The following is a 19885-nucleotide window of genomic DNA, read 5'->3' on the forward strand; positions in this document are numbered from 1 at the left end:
GACGAAGGAAATTGTCCGATAACATTCTTGACAATTTTCCATCGAATAGATTTAATTAAGGCACTCCTGCTATATTACATTTCTTCCATTGCCTTACAGTTTATAAATAATACATTGTCGGTGAAAAGACGGATACTTTTCGGAACTATCCGATCACTGGTTTAACAGCGTTTCGGTGAACTTTGTTAAATTTTAATTTTCATATCTACTTTTTATAACGAACTTGCGCTTATCCACATAGTTAAAAAAAAAAATTATCGCATTCTGTCATAAACGTGTGATTAAGAGAAAACGACAAATAGCCACCGATTGGCATTGGCCAAGTTGGACTTTTAAGTACACCTTACTTCTAGTAATATCTGATTTTGTCATTCTTTCGCCACTCGCACAGCCTAGTCCTTTACTCTAGAAAGTAAATGTCAATTAACAACCTTATGCTGAAATCCAGAACGCAGACATAGAGAGACTTGGTTCAAACTTAAAAATTGCTCATTCACAGTTAAAACAGGAGAATAATTTTTCTCACTGAAATAAATTTCCCTTATTTTCCTACCATTTGTTTTACTCGCGTGAAACGCAGACTTAGTTAACGTTGCAATTTTCTAACTACACTAGTTGGACCGCATACTGATCGACCATTCTTATTTACAATTGTCATTCGTACTTATTGTTTAAAGTGAGTACCTTGTTCTACGAATTAGACATCTATTATTGGCGCGCAACAAGTCAAGGGCGTAAATGCGAAACGCTAAACAAACCCGTTCGAAAACTTTTTGGTGTTTTCGAGCCATACCACCGGTAATGCGTTTTCAGGTTATCCAAGAGAAAACCGTTGTAATTATTGCCAATACATGAATGTCATATGTTTCTGTAGTAACGATGGTCCCTTTTAGATAATTCTATATTTTTTTTAACCATCATACAGGTGTCTCCGGATCGTCCCAGCCCTCGGCATTCTGCCTGGGCAGGCACCTGCCGTTACGAGTTTCTCTCACAACCAGACTCACCGAATCCACAGTCCCGATGTCAAAGTACTGCTCTCCACCATGAGATAAATCCTTCTCCGAGGAAGGTGAAAAGTCACTGCTGTCCGGACTGAAACACCTTTTTATCCCAGTTTCACCCTGGAGGTGTACGGGACTCGACATCTCGGAGACCAATGGAGTAGACTCGTCGTCACTGTCAGTTTTACCTGCGTTTCCATCGGACCCCGTACCCAAGACTCGATCTTTGATCTTGTTCCCAAGCTTTTCCAAACCAGTGGTGATAGGAACGGGGATGAATATAGACAGTTCTTCGTCCAAGCTGGACCGAGACCACGACAGGGACGAAGAGACGACAGGCTTTGAAGAAATGTCCATCCCGGAACGCCTCTCCTCGTTAGACTTGGACCTTGTTGCCGGTCTCGGGGATGCAGGAGGTGATATCAAAAGCGAAGAAGGTCTTCCTACGACGTTAGAGTTCTTCTTTGAGTTTCTCCTGCCATAGGAGCAGACAGACTTGACACTACGCTGGGAAGCAAGGCTACGCTGGGAATTGGACCGATGGAGATGATTCGAGGAGTCTTCCAATGAGCTGTCATCGGAACTGTCTCCTTCGTCTTGCACAGGAATCCAGTGGTACAACGGAGAAGTTTGCAGCAACACGTAGTCTGTGTCCATTGCCGAGATTCCCAGAGTCTTTGGTCGATCACCTAAAATGCCCAATTTTTTAAGCCTTGAGCTCTTTAAATTTTTTAAATAAAAAAAAGTCGCATCAAACGTTGGCGACGACTAAGTATAATTTAATGTTAACAGAAAAGAAACTTGTAATTATCTGTCGAAAGGTCTTGAGCCAACAATACTTAAACAAAAATCATTTGAAAAGATGAACTCTGATCAAAACGTGCAAAGTGTAATAGTTAAATAGGAAATTAGAGTGATAAAAAAATTCGTACGATGATACGACCCTTTTTGCCAAGATTAAATTTCTCCGTTTCCATGAAACCTGGAGGCACCACCAGCTCTCGCCCTCGACGCCGTCTCGACGTCCACAAACCTCTTCCAAAGCTAATCTTAATACAACTCTAAAATATGTACACCGAATTAAATCCACTTACGCCGTGCTTTCAATCCATTTTTCGTAACACTTTATTGCCACTTTTGAGGGTAACTATATAATGACACAATATCTCCATAATGCCAAACGTGAACAACGCATACAAAACGTATCCTCCTATCACAGTTTAAACGGTCGTCCATTTGCAGGAGAGTTGGCACCCGAAACAAGATTAAGACTGGCAGGAAACGTATGTTAACTAGATAAATTAACCGCACGCAGGTAGCAGACGTCTCGTATCTAAGAAATGTAAACACAGGTGCTCGCTATCACTTATCACTCCGATACAGAGATGGGCAAACCGTACAAAAATGTACCGTAAAGTTACAACAAAAGTTGTTTGGTAAGAAGTACCGAAGCCACAAGTAAACGGTAATACAGAGAATGATAAACTCCATAATCAACAATGATCTCACTCCGTATAAAGTCATCCAAATCGCCTTTCGTGCCAATCAACTGGCATCGATGGAGTTAATGAGTTTACGGAACAATCTTTAAATCTCTGTAAGTGTTAAAAAATATCAGCTTCCCCTCTTGTAAGCCAGTAAAAATTTCTGTTTTTACTTATTTGTATATTTGTTCCATGGTTGGTTCTTAATTGAAGCGTTGCAGAGTCGAAGTAAACGAGTTAAAATGATCGTTTTAACAGGAATCTGCCAATCTCTGCTCCGCTAGGCTTTGTTCTCACGATGGCACGTTACCCTTCGCACTAAAGCATTCATAATTTATATTTCTACATAGCTTCGCTTATATACATATAAATTACAAATTCAGTCTAGTGGAATATTCCAAATATCTCCCAAAAATAACCTCTAAATAATCTCTCTGGACAAAACAAACACTCTTAAAATTAACAATCTTTAGCTTACATTTAACCGACTTCCCTTAACATACTTACAATATATACAGAACCTCATACCGTTGTACATTTTTTTTTTCAAAATACTGCTACTATTAGATAAAAATAAAATTGCTTAAATAAAATAACATTGGCTAATATGTCAGAGTCAGGAATGACTCCGAGGATAATGGAATTCATTGATGGTCTAGTAATTGTATTTCTCAGTACGAGCCCTGCCATTGATTTTAATTGTAGCATTTAACCCAATATTTACCAAATAGAAAAATAAATGGAAATTATTTGGTAGGATTATTTTGTTGGTTTCTTAACTAACTTTTTCAACTTGTTAACAACTTTAATCGCATACTTCGTAAACTTTTGCCCTGATTGTTCTTCAAAATCCGACCAAAATACTACCTAAATACCTTTAGAGTCTTTCGACTTCACCTCAAGGTACCGATATCAAGGTTCACAAGTTGTTAATAATGTAAGTACCAAGTAAGTACTACCCTAGTTTGATTTTTATCGAATACCTAAACCCAGCATATCCCAAAATACTAACGTCGACGGTTTCGTGACTAGTAAAAAACCCCTCGATGGGGTTCTCTTCGCAGCAGGTGAGGATCATCGGCAAGACTTTCGTGGTTAAAGCGCGACTAGAGGTTTGTGGCGTACTCGATGACGGTGTCAGGGCTTTGATCGTGCTTCGGAGGTTCCTGAACTATGACCAAAGGCAGTGAAATCGGTACAGAGGTGGCTATCTCACCTGGGAGTGAGTCAGCCGATGGGGCAGCTGGAGAGGGTACGTCCAGGACGTCTTCGCAGGCCTCCTCGTTTAGTGTCTGAAGAGCTCCGCAGATCATCTGCTCCTCCAAAGTCACCTGAAAACTCAGCGGCTTTAACACGTCTGGGAATTGCGCACCTCAAAAATACTGCGAAGTAGTGCTCCGGTGACAAAAAGATTTTCAATAAGAAAATTAAAATGAGTAATTTTAAAGGAACGCAGATAGTATCTCGAAACTTACCTGGAACTGAGGTCCAACAAGAGCGATTCAAAACAGAGCCAATTGTGAGATGTTAAGTTAGATCTGGTAACCTTACTTATGTACTTACTACGATTCTACTTACTTGCTTTTCCATTATGGATTGCTTGGTCTGATCGCGTCTGGACGGCCCGTCCGTTCTCGACGTCGATTTCTCCTTCTCCACGTGAGTGGACGTACGATTGGCATTGTTAGTTGACGCGTGCTCTAAAAGTATGCAAAAAAAAAAATTAGAAAATCCTTTTTCACCGATCATTTAATTTTTTTTTGCCGGAGGTCGATAAATGACGCCTCGGTGCTCATTACCCTTTCGAATGATTTGTTCGGAGCCCACAGTGAAGCGAACACTTCGCGGTCCTTCTTCGTGGGTGTTGAAGGAAGTTAATTCCATTTCTCGCAAGGACACGATCACCATGCGAAACATCTCCCAGTCTCCGAAAGACATTCGAAGCACCTCAAAGTAAAGAAATAGTTATAACTAGAGAAACGGAGATCACTGTACACCATAGAATTTCAAGAACTCGATGGAAGCACTTACTTTCTTCAGCTCCTGGAGATCGCAGTGAAGTAGCACTCGTCCGTTGACATTATTCTCCTTGATGAGATTTTTGTACTGCTGAGTCTGACTAGGGTTGAGATCTTCGATCCTGTCGACGAGGTCGCAGATTCCTTGCACCGATAGCGACGACAGTTTCGTATCCAGGATATCAGCCTGTTCAGGAGAAAAAATTAAAAAACTCAGCTTGTCATAAAGGATTTATGCAAAATGAGCTTCCCAGCTCGGTCGACGTACGGGCAAGCTGGTGGTGGCGGAGAGAGACCTGGTCGCAGCTTCCATAGGAGGAACCGAAATAACCGGAGGCACCGGAACAACGGGAGGCCAGGATGGGGTCTGCCACTCGAGGGGTTGCCGAGGAGGCCAGACGATTTGAGAAACGTGTCCTTGAAGACTGGGAGTCCTGGTGAGTCTCGACTGCCTGCTGGTCATCCCGGTTCTACTCGGAGTCCAAGAATCCTGAACGAAGTCGGACTGAGTTGGTCCCAAAGATCTCGGGTATCCCTGGCTGAGCTCCTCCTCGATGGTGTGCTGCTCTTCCTTGATCTTCTTCTTGATATACGGGTCCAGATTGATGGTGAACGGCAGGAAGATCTTCATGTCGCTGACCAGCAAGCTGGATCGGTGGAACGTCAGAAAAACGTCCAGCTTCCGTTCGTCTCTGTCCATCTCCAGAAAAGGGTGGATGTCCTTCACCACAGGGATGTTCGGGCGAACTCTGGACATTAATAAAAAAATTAAAGAATACGTAAATATGTAAAAAAAAAAATATGAAATGCAGCGCGGGACGGGCTTACTTGTCGTAGAGGGTCTTCAAGGACGTCGAGTCGTCCAAGCTGTCCTCGTACATGTCGTAGTGAAGAATTATCCAGGAGGTCCTGAAGGGCCACTGCTCGGTAATGTTAACCCAGCTGGCCAAGTGGTACCAATTAAAGTCTATTTGGAATGCTTTCAGTAATCTACCTGCAGAGTGAATCGCCTTTTAGAATCACTTCGGATTTGGATTAATTTTCTTCAAGGACGAAGAGTTAAATTTCAGCCGTACCGGTAACGTAAACTACGTTCATCAATCTCCTCATGCTGCGAGGATTGACGTCGCTGAAGTAGTCGTCGGTCAGCAGCATCCTGTTGAGGTCGTGAGCGCCGCCGAGTCGATTCAGGTTGCTGCCGATGCTGCTGGCGATCGACTCGCTGAGCCTGAGTTTTCTGCTGCCCTTCCTGCTGGGTGGCTTCAGCTTCTCGTTGCTGTTCATCACGCCCGACTCCGTGCTCAATCTCCTGTTCGAAACGGAACGGTGAATCGCACTCGTCGTCGCGTAATTCACGCTCTCCTCGGCCTCGGTCCAGGTGGTCTTCTTGCTGTGCTGGGCGGTCTGCTGGGCGACCTTGACTTTCCTCAGGCCGCTGTTCTGCAGGTAAAAGGGAAGGTGCACCATGTTGCGCAGATAGTCGTGCCCTCCTATGTTGGACTCCGTGAAGAGTCTTCTGCTGTTGACTTCCACCGCCTGAGAAGAATAAAGAGACGCGTTAAAAAATTATGCCGAAATTATCTACCTGGTCACACTCAATTCAACGATCATTTAACAAGGTCTCTCCTCGAGAGGAAACGAGTCGTAGAGAAACATCGAGCAGACACGTTGGACAGCGAAGACGATAAGAAAAGGGTCGTCAAAATGACCAAAGGTCGATTTACCTGATGGCGAGCCACCTGGCCCACGAGGCAAGGGAATCATCGACACAGAGTTAGTCAGATATTCTCGGTTAATACTATTTCCGCGATAATCCTCGACGGCGCGCTCACCTTGGCTATCACGTGGGGATCGATCGCCAGAATGACGACAAAGGGATATCCGTTATCGCTAAACAAGGCTTGAATGGCGTCGAGGACGAGAAGCACCTTATCTTGCTCGCAGCTATCCAGGCCGTCCACTACCACGACCAGCCTGCTCTGCTGGGCCGTAAAACTGTCCAGACACTTCACCTAAAAAATGAACGATTAAAAAAAAAAAAATATCGATGGACCTGACTACTAAAATTCACCCTTACCATCTCGGTCATGAGATTGACCTCGCTCTTCAGTATCTGTATAAACCCCTCGCTCTTCAGGGTCTCCAGCCTAGAAATGCTGCGCTGCAGGTGCCTCTTTTGGGAGAAAATGAGAGCCCGAAGAGTTCTGCTCCAGGTGTACAGGTTGGCGATGATCCCCACTGCCAGAATTGGGGCGACGGTGATGAGGATGATGTAGGCGGTGACTTGCTCCATAACGGGCCTGGAAGAAAATTCTGATTATCGACCCAGAGGTGTTCTCGCGAAGGGAGGTGAACTCTCAGAACGGTGGGGGCAATTACGAGTCCACGAGGTAGAAGGTGAGCGCCGAGACTTCGACGAGGAAGCTGCAGAAGTAGAACTCGAAGATGACGACGTAGGGCAGGCAGCAGAGGTGCCTCCACTTCCAGGATGAGGTGGACTTGACAGGCTTCGGCCTGAAGGCTCTGTACAGCCTCGTGGCGAGGGAACCAAAGTCGCTTTCTATCGAGTCGTAGAGGGAGCCGACCATGTGGACGACGGCGTTCTCTCCTGCAGCCGTGGTGCCAACTCGAGTCTGATCGGTGAAGTAGAACTTGATGGGCTGGGCAGCGACCGTGTCCGTCGCCTGTCCGCTCGGAGGATGGCAGAAGGTCACCTGCAGGAGAAGCTTCAGGGAGTTCAGCTTCGTGCTGAGCGCCACGTTGAAGTTGTAGGGCCAGTACCAGTCGTACCTGAAGAAATAAATAATTGCAGGTAAAAACCTGAAAGGTGGGCCATGAGTCTCCCAAAAAACGTACCTCTGATTGAAGTACCAAACCAGCACCAGAAAAGCGTAGACTACGACGACCAACGCCACTTTCGTGGCCAGACCGATGATCCAGCTTTGAAAAGCGAGCCCGAAGACGAACCCGACCAGCAGCGACACGTGCACGACCACGATGAAGAGCAGCGAGGAGAACTGGAACACTGGGTCCATCCATTGGCGAGCGAAGTTCTTCATCTCCTCTGGAATTCCAGGAGGCATAAGCCGTCTCGATCAACGAGACTTAGAATTTCCTTATCATCGTAGATGCATACCTCGCAATTTGTTCAGCAAAAAGGACTTGCCAGAGCCCCATTTCGCGTAGAGACCCACCGTGATCGGAGTGGATAGAGAGGGTTCGCTAAGAATATCCGCCAGTGCGCTGCTGTACAAATCGTACCCCAGCATGTTCTCGTTGTCCTCGTTGGTATTTAATCTACCTGCGAGGAAATAATAAATAATATAAAAAAATCGTCAAAGGGAGCCTGACAGAGACGACTGACTATCGCCACATACGAGCACCAAAGATCTGTCCAAGGATCGTCTTGGGGTGATTGATGTCGATATTATAGGGCGTCTCGCCCTGCCTGTTGGGTCGATAGAGCAGTTGGCTGTTCTTCGGGTTCCTCAGAAGGATCTCGACGATGGCTTTCGACCTGGCCCTCATCGCGATGTGCAAAACCGTGTCGCCCTTCTTGTCGGTCGCCGAGACCTTCGCCTTCTTGTCCAGCAGCAGCTGCACCATCTCGGCGTTACGGGACCTCACCGCCCTGAGTAAAGGCGTGTCGCCGTCCTTCGTCGCGATTTCCAGGTCCGGGTTGGCGTTCAGCAGCAACTTCAATATCGACACGTTGCCCTTCTCCACCGCGATGTAAGTCGCCGTCTTCTTGTCCTGAAAAGAAGGAATTTATTGCAGCTCCTTCATTTTTAAATCGCGAAACCGCAACGGTCGACCCGGGCGCACCTTGCCGGCGATGTCGACGTCGGCGTACTTCTTCAGCAAGGACTCGACGACTCCCCTGTGGCCGCCTTTCACCGCGTGGATTAAATTCGTGTCGCCGGCCCTGTCCTGGATGTTGACGTAGGCTCCAGCGTTCAGCAAGGCGTTCGCGATCTCGTGATAGCCGTCTCTGCACGCTATCGCCAGGGCGGTGCAGCCATCCTTATCCAGGGCGTTGACGTTGGGTTTGTGCTCCAGAAGCAGCAGCACCACTTCCACGTGGTTCCCCAGGGTGGCCACCAGCAGCGCCGTCCAGGAATACTGCGAAAACCAACGCGACGTCTTTTATATCCGAAAGAAATATTATTTTCCATGAAATAAAACCTATTTTATTCACCATCCCCGCCGTGTCCACGTTGGCTCCAGCTTTCAGCAAGGCATCGACGCTCTCTACGTTTCCTTTTCGACTCGCCCAGATCAACGCCGTGGTGCCGTACTGAGAAACGAGAAAAAAAGTGTCGGAGTAAAAATCGCTTCGCGGGGTATTTTTTTTTATATTTTATTCGCAGGGTATCCACCTTGTCGCCGACGTTTACTTTAGCCCCGTGGGTTATCAAGTCCTTCAGGATGTCCGAGAAACCCCTGCCAGCCGCCCAGAGCAGGGAAGATATGTGGAAGTTCCCGTGAGCGTTGACGTCCGCCCCTCGCGACAGAAGAAGCGACACGGTCTCCATCCTGCCCTTGTAGGTCGCCCACATAAGAGGCGACCATCCTCCCTAAACATATGCTTTTTCAACCACCCTTTGCGATACAAATATTAATAAAATTCCTGGATTTGCTAACCATGTCGCGATGCTCGAGATCCGCACCGTGCTCCAGCAGCTCCAGGCAGACGTCGGTGTGGCCTTCCTTCGCGGCGCATGAAAGCGCCGTCCAATTGTCCTGAAAAAAAAAAATGAGAAATAATAATCGAGTCTCGTTCCACGTGGAACGAACGTTAAAAGAGGTCGAAGACGTACCCCATCTTCGGCATTGACGTCGGCTCCGTGGTTCACGAGTTCGCGTACAAAATGCAGCTTTCCCTTCGTGGCTGCGTATATGAGAGCGGTGCTTCCATTCTGCGAAAAGGAGATCCCGGGTGAGCGGAGACTGGAATAATTCCCATCGGGGAATTTTCATTAATAAATCGGGCTCACCTCGTCGCGATCGTCTATCTGCACCCTCTTGTTCTCCAGGAAGTTCTGCAGACCCGCGAGGTTGTCGTCGGTTATGTAGGTCACCAGGGATCGGTAGCAAAGCGAAACCATCGAGTCAGTCCGGTGCAGAGTCTGGAGGGAAAATCGGGAAACGAATTAGGGAAATTTCATGGACCAAAGAGGTTCGAATCGTCAGCCGATTCTCACGGAAAGCACGAAAGCTGCAAGCGCCTTTACTCGAGACCAAGATGGCTCTGCGTGCTGCGTGCCGATCGAGCCGATACATAATATTTCTTATCGGAGGAAATCGATCTTCGATTTCCCTTTCCGGTGATTCGTGGTCCTCGAGGAGAAAGAAAAAAAAGAGCTCGGCATGCACCCTCGTGCACCGGGATCGCACATCGATCGACCGATTGGTGTCTCACTCGTCGATTTAAATCCGCTCGATTTCTTATCGTAATTGGACGCGGCTACAATTTCGATAACGCGACGAAAACGCTCATTCAAGCACGATTTTTATACCCAAATCCAATGACTGATGAACGATCGATGATTCACGATTTCTCGTAATAATTCGCGGTTGAGTAAAAGGAGATAAAATAAAAAAAGGCGAGGAATTTTTTTTCGCAGTCCGAGAGACTTCCCGCGAAATCTTCGGAGAAGCGTTTTGAATAAGGTAAAGGCCGATTTTGACATCACCCCTAATGGGATCCTTGAAATATCGCGTCCTCGATATCAAGGTGGAGGGGGTCTGTTCCGATAATGAAAACGACATCTTGGCGTCGCTCTCGATTAAACTCGGTTAGATCAAGGACAAACTGTTAAAGAGGCAAACTCCAGAAAATACAGAGACATCCGCACTAAAGATACGCAAATGTGTACAGCTCGGACAGGGTTCCTTCCCCTTTCGCGATTGAACGATTCGCCCGACAAAAAATCCAGCATCAAAAGCTACTAAGAAGCAAGACCTCGCCTACACTGTTAAAAATGTTTCGGTTTCAAAGTACACATTTTTTTTTTACGGTGCCTCAAAATCGGTACGTGACGAACTTCTTTTTTTCAAATTTTTTTTTTTTTAACAGTGTAGCGTCCAAGCGCTCGTTCCAAACCTTGAAAAAAAAATGGAAAAGGTCCAGAAGCCACACGGAAAATCACCTCTATAAATCAAATTCCAAGCAGCTTCGGAAGAAAAAAGAAAAATTGAAAACGCAGGGTCGCTTGCACAAATCGCGTGGTTACAAAGAAATCCACGTCGGTCAGGTCCTGAGAAAAACCATTCAGAGGGTGCGGTCTCGGGGGTTTCGCCACCCCGAGGAGGAAACGGGTGCAAAAGGTGGACCTCGCGAAACTAACCACCTGCGAGTGCCTTCTGATAGCGAAATTGAACTTCCGGGTTCCATCGGAGGCGGGGGCGGTGAACGTGATGGTGGGTACGTGAATGTGGGGGAGATGTGCCCCGAAGTTGGGATGATGATGACGATGACGGTGTTCGTCGAGGTCGAGGTTCTCCTGGGCGTATTTCTGGCCGGACGCGGATTCCCCCGGGTCCGGGATGTGCAGCTTGAGGAAGGGCAGCCTCTTCTGGCGTGTCCTGACATCCTGGCCGAGATCGTCGGTGAGGTTTTCGGAGCTGGGGTTCGACGAGGGCGTGCCACTCTCGGGGAACCCGTCGGGGCTGAACCGAGTCGCGGGGAAGATCCCGACGAGGCTGGGCCCGATGCTGGAGGAGATGGCGAGGCTGGCGATGCTGTCTCGTCTGACGGACGTCGTGGAAGGCCCCGAAGACGGTGACTCCCCCCAGGGGCTCGCCTCCAGGGGAAACGCTCGCTTCTTCGAGGCCTTGCGCCTCTGGCAGGCCAGGGACAGGATACTGGAGAGTCTTCGATGATCCCCCAGGTCCCGGTGACTCGACGACGACCTCCGCCTCTTCGCGCTCCTGGATGCATCTTGTCGATTGACCGAAGTCATGGAGAGACTCCCATCGTGACGAGCGACCCGGGAAGTCACGGAAAGGTGAGACTCGACGAGGTGTCCGAGACCTTCCCGAGGTGCGGAAGGTATACTCAAGGTCGACGATGCCTTGGCGTCCTTGGCGGTGATCGGCGGTCTCGCGACGCTCGCCTTTGAATTCTCGGAGGTAATTCTACCCGGAGAAGGCGTCGCCAACGTGGAGATCTCTGGACGAATAGTTCTCCCGTTGAGCGTCGAGCCTTCGATTCCGCCAGCCGTCGATGACTCCTGGAGGTCCCTCGAGGGCGCCTCGTCGCCATGTCGGGTCGACGACCTCTTCCAGCGATCCTCGGAGGGCTTTTTCCTCGCCGACGAGTGCTCGACTTTGCCCTTGATACTTTCGTCAGCCACTTCCGTGGTTTCGTCTTCTTCCTCTTCGTCGCCCTCGCCACGCCGGAACTTCTTCGTCCGCTTTCCGGGGTCGTTCTCTCGGGACTTCCGCATGGCATTCTTCGATCAAAGCTCCGCCACCCTCCCGACTTCTGCAACCGTTCAAAGCACTGCCAGTCTCGCCGATCGACGCGATCGTTTCCAGGAGACTTAAACGTTAGACATGGGGAAAGTACTCGCTATAAAGCAAACGGTCATGGACGGTACCGGAAGTGTACTTTCGGCGCAGCGAAACGGGGGTTTGGTGCAGTAAAATGATTCCGACGAGCTAGGTGTTAAAAGAGAAACGAACGGTTCCAGATTTCACTGGCTACCTGGTGCGGTGTCGATAAGTAAGAAATTAACGAGACGAACCCGCGACAAAGTGGTGAGCCTAAGCATCTTCGAGGTGGTCGGTATCCGGGAATAAGTCTAAGCGAACTTTGGCGAAACTTCACGAAGGGGCACTTCGCATGGCGGCGATCCACCTTCCTCGGTGCTCCAGGGTGAAAAGCGCCAGAATGGACAGTAAAAAAAAAAAAAAAGGAGCCCCGAAGTGTGCGCAACTTCGTCGGCGGATCGCGAGGAACGAAAGGGAGCGCTCGCTCGCTTCGTATATATATCTACGACATCGGCCAATTTACCGTGCAATCGTGTGTACACTGTAAACGACGCTTTCCGAGTATACTGGCGACGCGACGTACGATATCACGCGGTTGCGTGCCCGAGAGGATCGCTAAATCGAAGCTTAATTTCCTACCCGGACGCGAAGCGTTCCGCCTCAACTTTGACCCGGACAAAAGTCGTAGAATTAAATTTCGCCGTTCGAGGTAAATTCTTTCGGAGACTTCGAGCGACTTCGGAATTTGGGTCGCGAGAAAGCGGCCGTGCCCGATTCGGGCGATCGGGAGCCCGAGCAAACGGACGCAATTGACTTTACCGACCCCGCCGACGTCTCCGTCGTCGTCATCGAGGGGCCCCTTATTGCGCAAAGCGGCGCTCGGCGACTCTTGCCGAACAAACACGGCCCCTCGAAAATGAAGCGGAGCGTAATATTTGAGGAGCGGTCCCGAGATCCCTTCCAATCGGCGGGCAAACAGACACCTCTTATCTTAGCGCCGGTAGAATCCGCATTCTTCCTTGCGGTCGCGATTAAACGGCTCTTCTCGCTCGATATAACGCGCGATCGACGTCTTTCGATTTTCGGGGATTAAATCAATACTTAAGATAAATTCACGCGCCTCGAAAATACAGTTTCTACGAGAACGGCATTTTTTTTTTTTTTTTTCGTCGAAATGTAGGATACTTCTCGAGGGAGAACGACGGCGTACCTGTCTGCTCGTACCCCAGAATCTCTGGACGACCTGGCGGCAGGTGAGCGATCCGTAATTTCCCGCGCTCAACGCCGTCACCGGGAGCGAGACCGTGCTGCCACCTCTCGGCAGTCCGCTGGAACCCGGTAGCGAGAGCAAGCTCGTGCGCTCGCCGGGACACCGGCGCGACGACCAGTCCGCGCGCGGATTTACCGACCCGTTCATGTTATCTCCCTCCCACTCACGTAAGTACTCGATCCACTCATTTTTCCCACGTTTTCCGAAATAATGAAATAATATTACGAAATTACCCGCGGCGATTCCGTCGTTCATTCACCTCCGCACTTTTGAATGCGACCTTTTTTTAATAATTACCCCGAATCTCGCGTACAACAATTTTATAGAAGACCCCATGGTTTGAAAAGCACGCAAGCGAGCGTTAATCCACTCACGGAGTCCCTTAGGCAATAAAGAAGCGCGTGATAATTTGCGACGTCGCGTTATCGGTCACTTTATCGAGCCGCTATCGACGCATCGCGAGTTCCGATAACGCTTGGAATCGCGCGGAGTTCCCGCGAGTCGCGTTACAGGCGTCCATTCATTCGCGAGCTCGGGGACGTCATCTCGAATGTCCGTAGAGATTTCTCCCATCGATCACCTTATTGAAATTATATCTAAACTCGATCTTGAAATCTTAACGAGGTCCGACGAGCGCAACGAACGCGAGATAAAGAGTTAAAAGCGAAAGAAATAAGGTAGAAAAAAAATTAAAATCGAGAAGACCGCGTATCTCGACCGACTGGGCTGCACTCTCTATAAAGCACTCCGTCTTATCGGCGCGTTATCCATCAGCTGATCGATCGGATTTATCGGCAATAGTATTATCGAAGCGAAAGGAAAATCGATTCGGAGACGAATTCCTGGCGCGCTTCCGCGTCGCAAGACCCGATCCAAGACTGCCCGCTGCACTCCCAGGGGAGTTTAATGCAACATTGGAAAAACCTCTCCCCTCGCGTCGGGGAGCGCTCGATAATTCCCGATAAACCCCATCCAGGCAGCGATTTATCAACGCAGCCGATAATAGGGCGAGAACGAGGCCGAATGGTCAAGAGAATCGGTCGTCTCGCGCTCTCCATAAAAACGTCTTAATCGCGACGGGAGGGATCCCTCCCCCTGCGATTATCCGCCATTGTCGAATGACGCGACAATGAACCCGCGTCGCAAAAAGGAAAACACAAAAAAAAAAAATCGGGCTTCCCCCTCGCCGCGATAAGAGGGTCGCGTCCCAATGCACCGGGTGCAACGGGGCCTCGGAATTCGATCGCATTTTGAACGGGGGCCAATCGTTGCCCAAGCTATCGGTTACCTATCGGTACTAGAAAATACAATGACATTAAGTCAAGAACACGCAACAATGTTTCGCCCGTCGTTGCGGGACCTAACGACGAGAGCGGGAGATCCCGGTTAAACTTAGGAATGAAATTTCGCAGGTTTCGCGAGGAACTCGAGGTCGATTTATAATAACTATGGAGGCGCGCAAAGGAGACCGATAAAAGGTGGCGCTTATCGCTAGGGAGACGGGGGTGTCCGGCCGAGAATAATGCGATCCCGGTGCCTCTTGGCACGGCGACTGGGCGAATGCACGTAAGGCCTTTGGCGCCGCTGCCAAAGACTCCCGCCTCCTCGGAAGGACGCCCCAAGGATCGCGGATTCCAGGCCGGACTCGCCCGCTATCCTGTTCATCCTTTGGTGTCTCCTCTTCTGGGTGGTTACCTCCTGCAGTCGGTGCTCGAGTCGATGGACGATATCCTGGGACCGACCCCTGAGGAGGGAGAACTGGTGCCTCCTGATGTCGGCGTGCGAGGACACCTGTCGATAGCCCCGCCCGGAGGACGAGCTCTTCTGTAGCGCGTGGGACATCCTCCTCTCCTCTTCCTTCTTCCACCGATTTCCACAGTTCTTCCCGCACTGATTCACCTCAACGCGACGTCGCTCTCCTCGCAACCTCGGCGCCGATCGGCGAAGCCTCGAAACGACATCGGAGTCCACCCACTTTCTAGCTTTAAATATTTTTACGCTCACCCGGAGTATCGTTTACCCTCCGATTTGCATGTTTCGATTCTCTCCGCGTAAAATTAATCGCTTTAAATTAATATAATAATTTTCCGACGGGAATTTCAAGAGACCTCGGTCGGGGCGGAGGTTCGCGACGACACTGGAGGAGACCACCGGGTGAGACCCGGGGCCGATCGTATCGAAATCGCAGCGCGATACGTCCAAGCAGCGGGAAGCCGTCGCGGATATTTTCACGATCGGGATCGATCGGAACCGATCGGTATTGCGCAACGCGAGAGCGGCCGCGGCACGTGCGAGCGACCGCGCTATCGGGCTCGTCTCTCGAGACTCCTCTCCGGTCGTCACTCCTCGGTTCCTTCTCTCCGACTAGACGAGCGAAGAATGGGCGCATCGGCGAGGCCAGGATTCGCGCGATTCTCCATCCAAGGACGTAGTAGCGTGAATCGCCTCGAAATCGTCACTCGCTCCGAGCGAAGCGTGCTAATGGTCGGTCGATAACGCCGCCAAGGACTTCCCGGTGTCCTTACGAGCCTCGTAAAGAAGGAGAATCGAGGGAACGAAGGAGAAAACTACGGATACGAACCTCGCCCTCGCAGGACGCGTCGAGGGAACGGAGGATCGCGATCTCCGGAGTGACGACATCCGCGGGTCACTGGGCTCCGATAACGCCGACAAGCTCTCGATAACGCGATCCGCGTTTTCCGTGCAACGGCTCCCCTCGTAATCGCTCGAGAACTCCGCTCGACCTGGAAATTAATCGGACTTAGGCGGGCTCGACCATTGGCGCGCGCGTCCACCGACCGTTAAAGCGGATTAGCGATTTTTTTTTTTCCCCACGTTTTTTGAATAAAAATTAGAAAAAGGGAGGCACGAGAGGCTCGTTAGTATCCTTCGGTTCCTTCGGTCCGACGCGTGTCACGGTTCGCCGAGTGGTAAGGGAATTTCGGCGCGATTCACGCAATCTTCGCAACGTCGCCAGTCACTACAGATGATACGGATAAGGCCGATAAAGCAGATCCCTGGACGCCGCTAAGAGGGCGACAAGGTCTCTTCGCTGGCATATCACTCGCGAAACTCGTGGTCTCTGCTCGATTCGCGGCCTTACCGGAGCTCGGGATTTACGGTTCGAGAATGGCCGCTGGAAGAACCGTTCTGCCGATTAAACGTACTCAAAAAATCATTGTTCAATGAGTATCGAGCGAATGATGAATTAGAGAGAAGTAAAGAAAAATGTTTACAAGTGCAAGGAGTCTTTACCGTACTTAGATCGGAGTCGAACATCAGCCAGGTCCTGGGATCCGGGAGCCAGGAGTTCATTTTCACAGATTTCCTTGGAATTAATCTTAGATGTGGAGTTCGGCTTGGATGGGTGCTCGGGAGGGATCGAGGAGTTAGTTTAGATCTGTCCGATTCCTTTCAAGGAACTTCTCTGGACTTTGGGGTATACGGGCTGGTCAAGGGTGACCCTTTCTAGGCTCTGCCGTCGTGATAAACATATTTACGTGCTTGAGTATGTGTACGTGTACGCGAGACTCTGTATGTTTATACGATACATCGATTAATTCGGATATAAAAGAGATTGGGAAATTAATTCACCCTACTGGAGGGAACTCACCAATTATAAGAATGTCAGGTCTCTCGGAGAGCTTGGCGCCGTCATCTATATTTCCTCTGAATCCTGAATTTGGAATCTGGAAAATCGAGGAATAATCGATTGGCTTGTTACAGAATTTAACAATCGTGCAACAGGCAAGTAGTCACAGGCCACATGTGAAACATCAAACAAAGAGCAACGGCGAGACAAAGGATGCTTCCTGCCAAAGCGAGTGATCCACACCCTCTCAGGTTAAAAGAGCATTAAAGCGCGATCCGTAGATATTTTTAAACTCTTAGTAGGACACGTTTAATTCAGAGACGGCGGAAAATATTAAAATGGGAATAAAACGTCCGAGCAAAATTGACACCATTTAATGTAGTACACTGTACGGCGTATAGTGATTCGTAACCTCACCTGACGCATCCACACAGCGTGCTTCGTCGTTGGAGAACGGATTCGCGTCTTACCACTGGCCAATTCCACTTGAGCCTGATCACCGGGAAGTCACATTTTAATATATTCTTTCCGATCGTCAAAGAAGTCACAAAACGAACAGCCAAGACGAGACCCGACAGACGACGCGTCGACCCATCGTACGAACGGTACGAACAGTTACAGCCAGCGCCGCCACTGCCAGGTGACTGAAGCTCGGCGCGCATACGCGATGACTTGATCCTTCGACCATGCGGTTACGGAGAAGGTTCGCGACTGACTGAGGTCCTGATTGGGGACATGGATCTGTTTCCATGTTATGGTGGTGCCATCTCTCGGGACACTCTAGACTTGTCGGTGCACTTCCTCGATTGACAAAAAATCTTTCTGAGCGTCCTTTAATCGGTAATCGCAGCGCCTCTCTCGCGATAATATTCTTGCAGAGCCACTCTGCGGACTCGTTAGAAACCCAAAAACCGCTTGAACGAATTCAAATAATCCAATTTCAAACCGTCCTCCCGCTCGTTCTTGGACTCACCGAAGAAAGAGACGCGAGAAACGGGAAAAATCCTTAGAATACTCCGGAGAATAATACTTCCTGGACGATGGCCGGTGTTTTCAAGCAGACCCTGGACTCCCTAACGACGAGCTCGAAGAATTCCCTCATCGTCGGGGTGATCATCAGCAACTCGAATATGAGAGAATTTGAATCCAGAAATTCATGGTGTAGGTATCCCTCATAAAATATTCACTCCCTCTCGCGAAAAAGATAATCAAGAAGAGCGATTTCAGTCCACACCGGGACCAGAGGAGTGTGGAGCTTCACTTTCCGAGACTCGCAAAAAGATTTCACAAACGTAACGGTCTGGGGAAGCGCCGACTACATCAGGGGTTTAACGGCAAGATTCCATATAGGAGACGTCGGTATGAACCTTTTCCTTTTAAAATAACGGAGGAGACCAAAATGTCCCGAAAGCGTACATTTAATTAACGAACCCTTCTTCAGTGGAAATCGTGAACGGCAAGGCCGTGGAGCGCCGTCCGAACGACAGGAACGAGGAGTTCTCGCCGTCCATAAGCTGTCCCTTCGCGTTGACTCTGAACGAGGGCACCTCCCTCATCGAGAAGTACGATGCACCGAACCGAGGAGAGTACCTGAAGCTGTTGGCTCTACCCACGAAGAGCGTTCAACGCGTCATGCCGCTGAAAGTCGTCCTGGAGAACGTCGACGGCATGACCGACCAATACGTCGACCTCCTCGTGCTCGTCGTCTTCGTACGTTCGGCATCGATAACGCATTTCCCTCGCGATTAACCGACTAATTTCGTAATTTAATATTTTCTGAACGCCCACAGCTGAGCGACATTCGCGAGATGGTAACGCGAAACGGAAAAAGCCAGGCTTGTCGAGACTTCGAGGTGATGGACGAGTCGAGCGAAGCTCACGTCCGACTCCGACTCTGGGAGGTCGACTGGGTCCATCGCTCCGCAGCCTGGAAACCCAGAGAAACCGTCCTCTTCTTGGCGGACGTCAGGATCGCCCTGAATCCCTTCAAAAAGAGGAACGTCCCCTTGTTAGGTTTGGTGTTCGAACTAGTTTGGTTCATGGTGTAACGTCGACTTCACCGGCCTAACGCCCTTGCACTTGCAGCGAGGAAGACTTTGATAACCGAGAACCCGACCATCCCTCAAACCGAGCAACTGAGGACTCTCATCGCCTCGAGACCCGAGAACTCCCTGGACAACGCCGCGGATTTGATAAATCGTAAAAAGAAATTCATCATCTCGAGAAATGCAAGTAGATGCACGTAGAGAAGGTATCCTGAAAGCATCGTCCACCTTTGCAGCCGAAAACATCAAGACCGTGATGACCATCGAGCAGATAATCCAGAGACTGGACCAGAGGGACGAGAACCTGGACGAGAGCGTCAGAGAACAGTTCGCAACGATAGTCTTCGCGGTGGTCACCGACATGAACGCGGACAATTCGGAGCCTGGGCTGATCGTAACGAGATGGTGCCCGTTTTTCTGCTTATCCTGGAATCGTAGTCGAAGAGTCGTTTAATGCTCCACTTTCGTTACAGCTCGCGGTGCAAGAGGATGGTACCCCCTTCGCAGGACTCTTGCATGAACTTGGACTGTCCCTTCGGGAACGGCACGCGAGCCCCGGAGAACGTAAGGACCTTCAACCTCAGGCTGAACCTCAAAGACGACACGGGGTACCTGATCGGCTGCAAGGCCACCGGTAAACCCGCGGAAGAGCTCCTGGGCTGCGACCCCGAAGAGTTCGAGGTAACCGTGCCTCGGCAGAGTAAGTCGAGGCACGGTTACCTCACCTCGTTCTTCCGCTTCCTTCCATAGGCCATGAGCGTCGAGGACAGGCAGAAGATCAAGTGGAGGTTCCTCATGGAAAAGTGCGACGTCCGCCTGAGAGTCCTGGGCCCTTCGTCCAACTGGCCTCGCCCCTTGTACCAGATAATGTCCATCCGGGCTCTTCGAGGACCCTCCACCGAAGAGGAAAGCCACTCGGATTCCTTATAAAACGCCAGCTCGTGATCCTTGCGGAACACAATTAATTCGTTCTAT

The 19885-nt window shown here is 49.7% G+C and overlaps 2 protein-coding genes across 8 annotated transcripts; one reads left to right on the forward strand and one right to left on the reverse strand.

Moving 5' to 3' along the window:
• Positions 1-46: 46 nt before the first annotated feature.
• Positions 47-17479, reverse strand: LOC105700911 (kinase D-interacting substrate of 220 kDa). Of its 7 annotated transcripts, XM_012427184.1 has the most exons (22): positions 17283-17479; positions 16887-16962; positions 9504-9635; positions 9327-9425; positions 9151-9249; positions 8886-9083; positions 8705-8803; positions 8332-8628; positions 7884-8259; positions 7643-7807; positions 7363-7570; positions 6886-7296; positions 6584-6806; positions 6339-6518; positions 5583-6042; positions 5335-5500; positions 4775-5255; positions 4520-4693; positions 4288-4435; positions 4067-4188; positions 3705-3819; positions 47-1693 (listed from the first exon to the last, which is right to left on the reverse strand). In XM_012427184.1, the coding sequence occupies exons 3-22, from the start codon at positions 9612-9614 to the stop codon at positions 918-920; spliced, it is 4908 nt and encodes a 1635-aa protein (XP_012282607.1). In that variant the 5' UTR covers positions 9615-9635; positions 16887-16962; positions 17283-17479; the 3' UTR covers positions 47-917. The 7 variants fall into 7 exon arrangements, with proteins under 7 accessions (XP_012282607.1, XP_012282605.1, XP_012282604.1 ...); XM_012427182.2 differs by lacking the exons at positions 16887-16962; positions 17283-17479 and adding an exon at positions 16529-16720; XM_012427181.2 differs by lacking the exons at positions 16887-16962; positions 17283-17479 and adding an exon at positions 14969-15284.
• Positions 17480-17905: 426 nt separating this feature from the next.
• On the forward strand, positions 17906-19840 carry LOC105700746 (meiosis-specific with OB domain-containing protein). Its single transcript, XM_023434328.1, is given in 8 exon segments — positions 17906-18026; positions 18093-18224; positions 18307-18575; positions 18656-18878; positions 18951-19087; positions 19089-19315; positions 19384-19591; positions 19661-19840. Coding segments are annotated over 8 exon segments (1497 nt in total).
• Positions 19841-19885: the final 45 nt, after the last annotated feature.

The sequence above is a fragment of the Orussus abietinus genome, unplaced genomic scaffold, assembly GCF_000612105.2.
Source record: "Orussus abietinus isolate OABI.00-Male unplaced genomic scaffold, Oabi_2.0 scaffold9, whole genome shotgun sequence".
Taxonomy (NCBI): Eukaryota; Metazoa; Arthropoda; class Insecta; order Hymenoptera; family Orussidae; genus Orussus; species Orussus abietinus.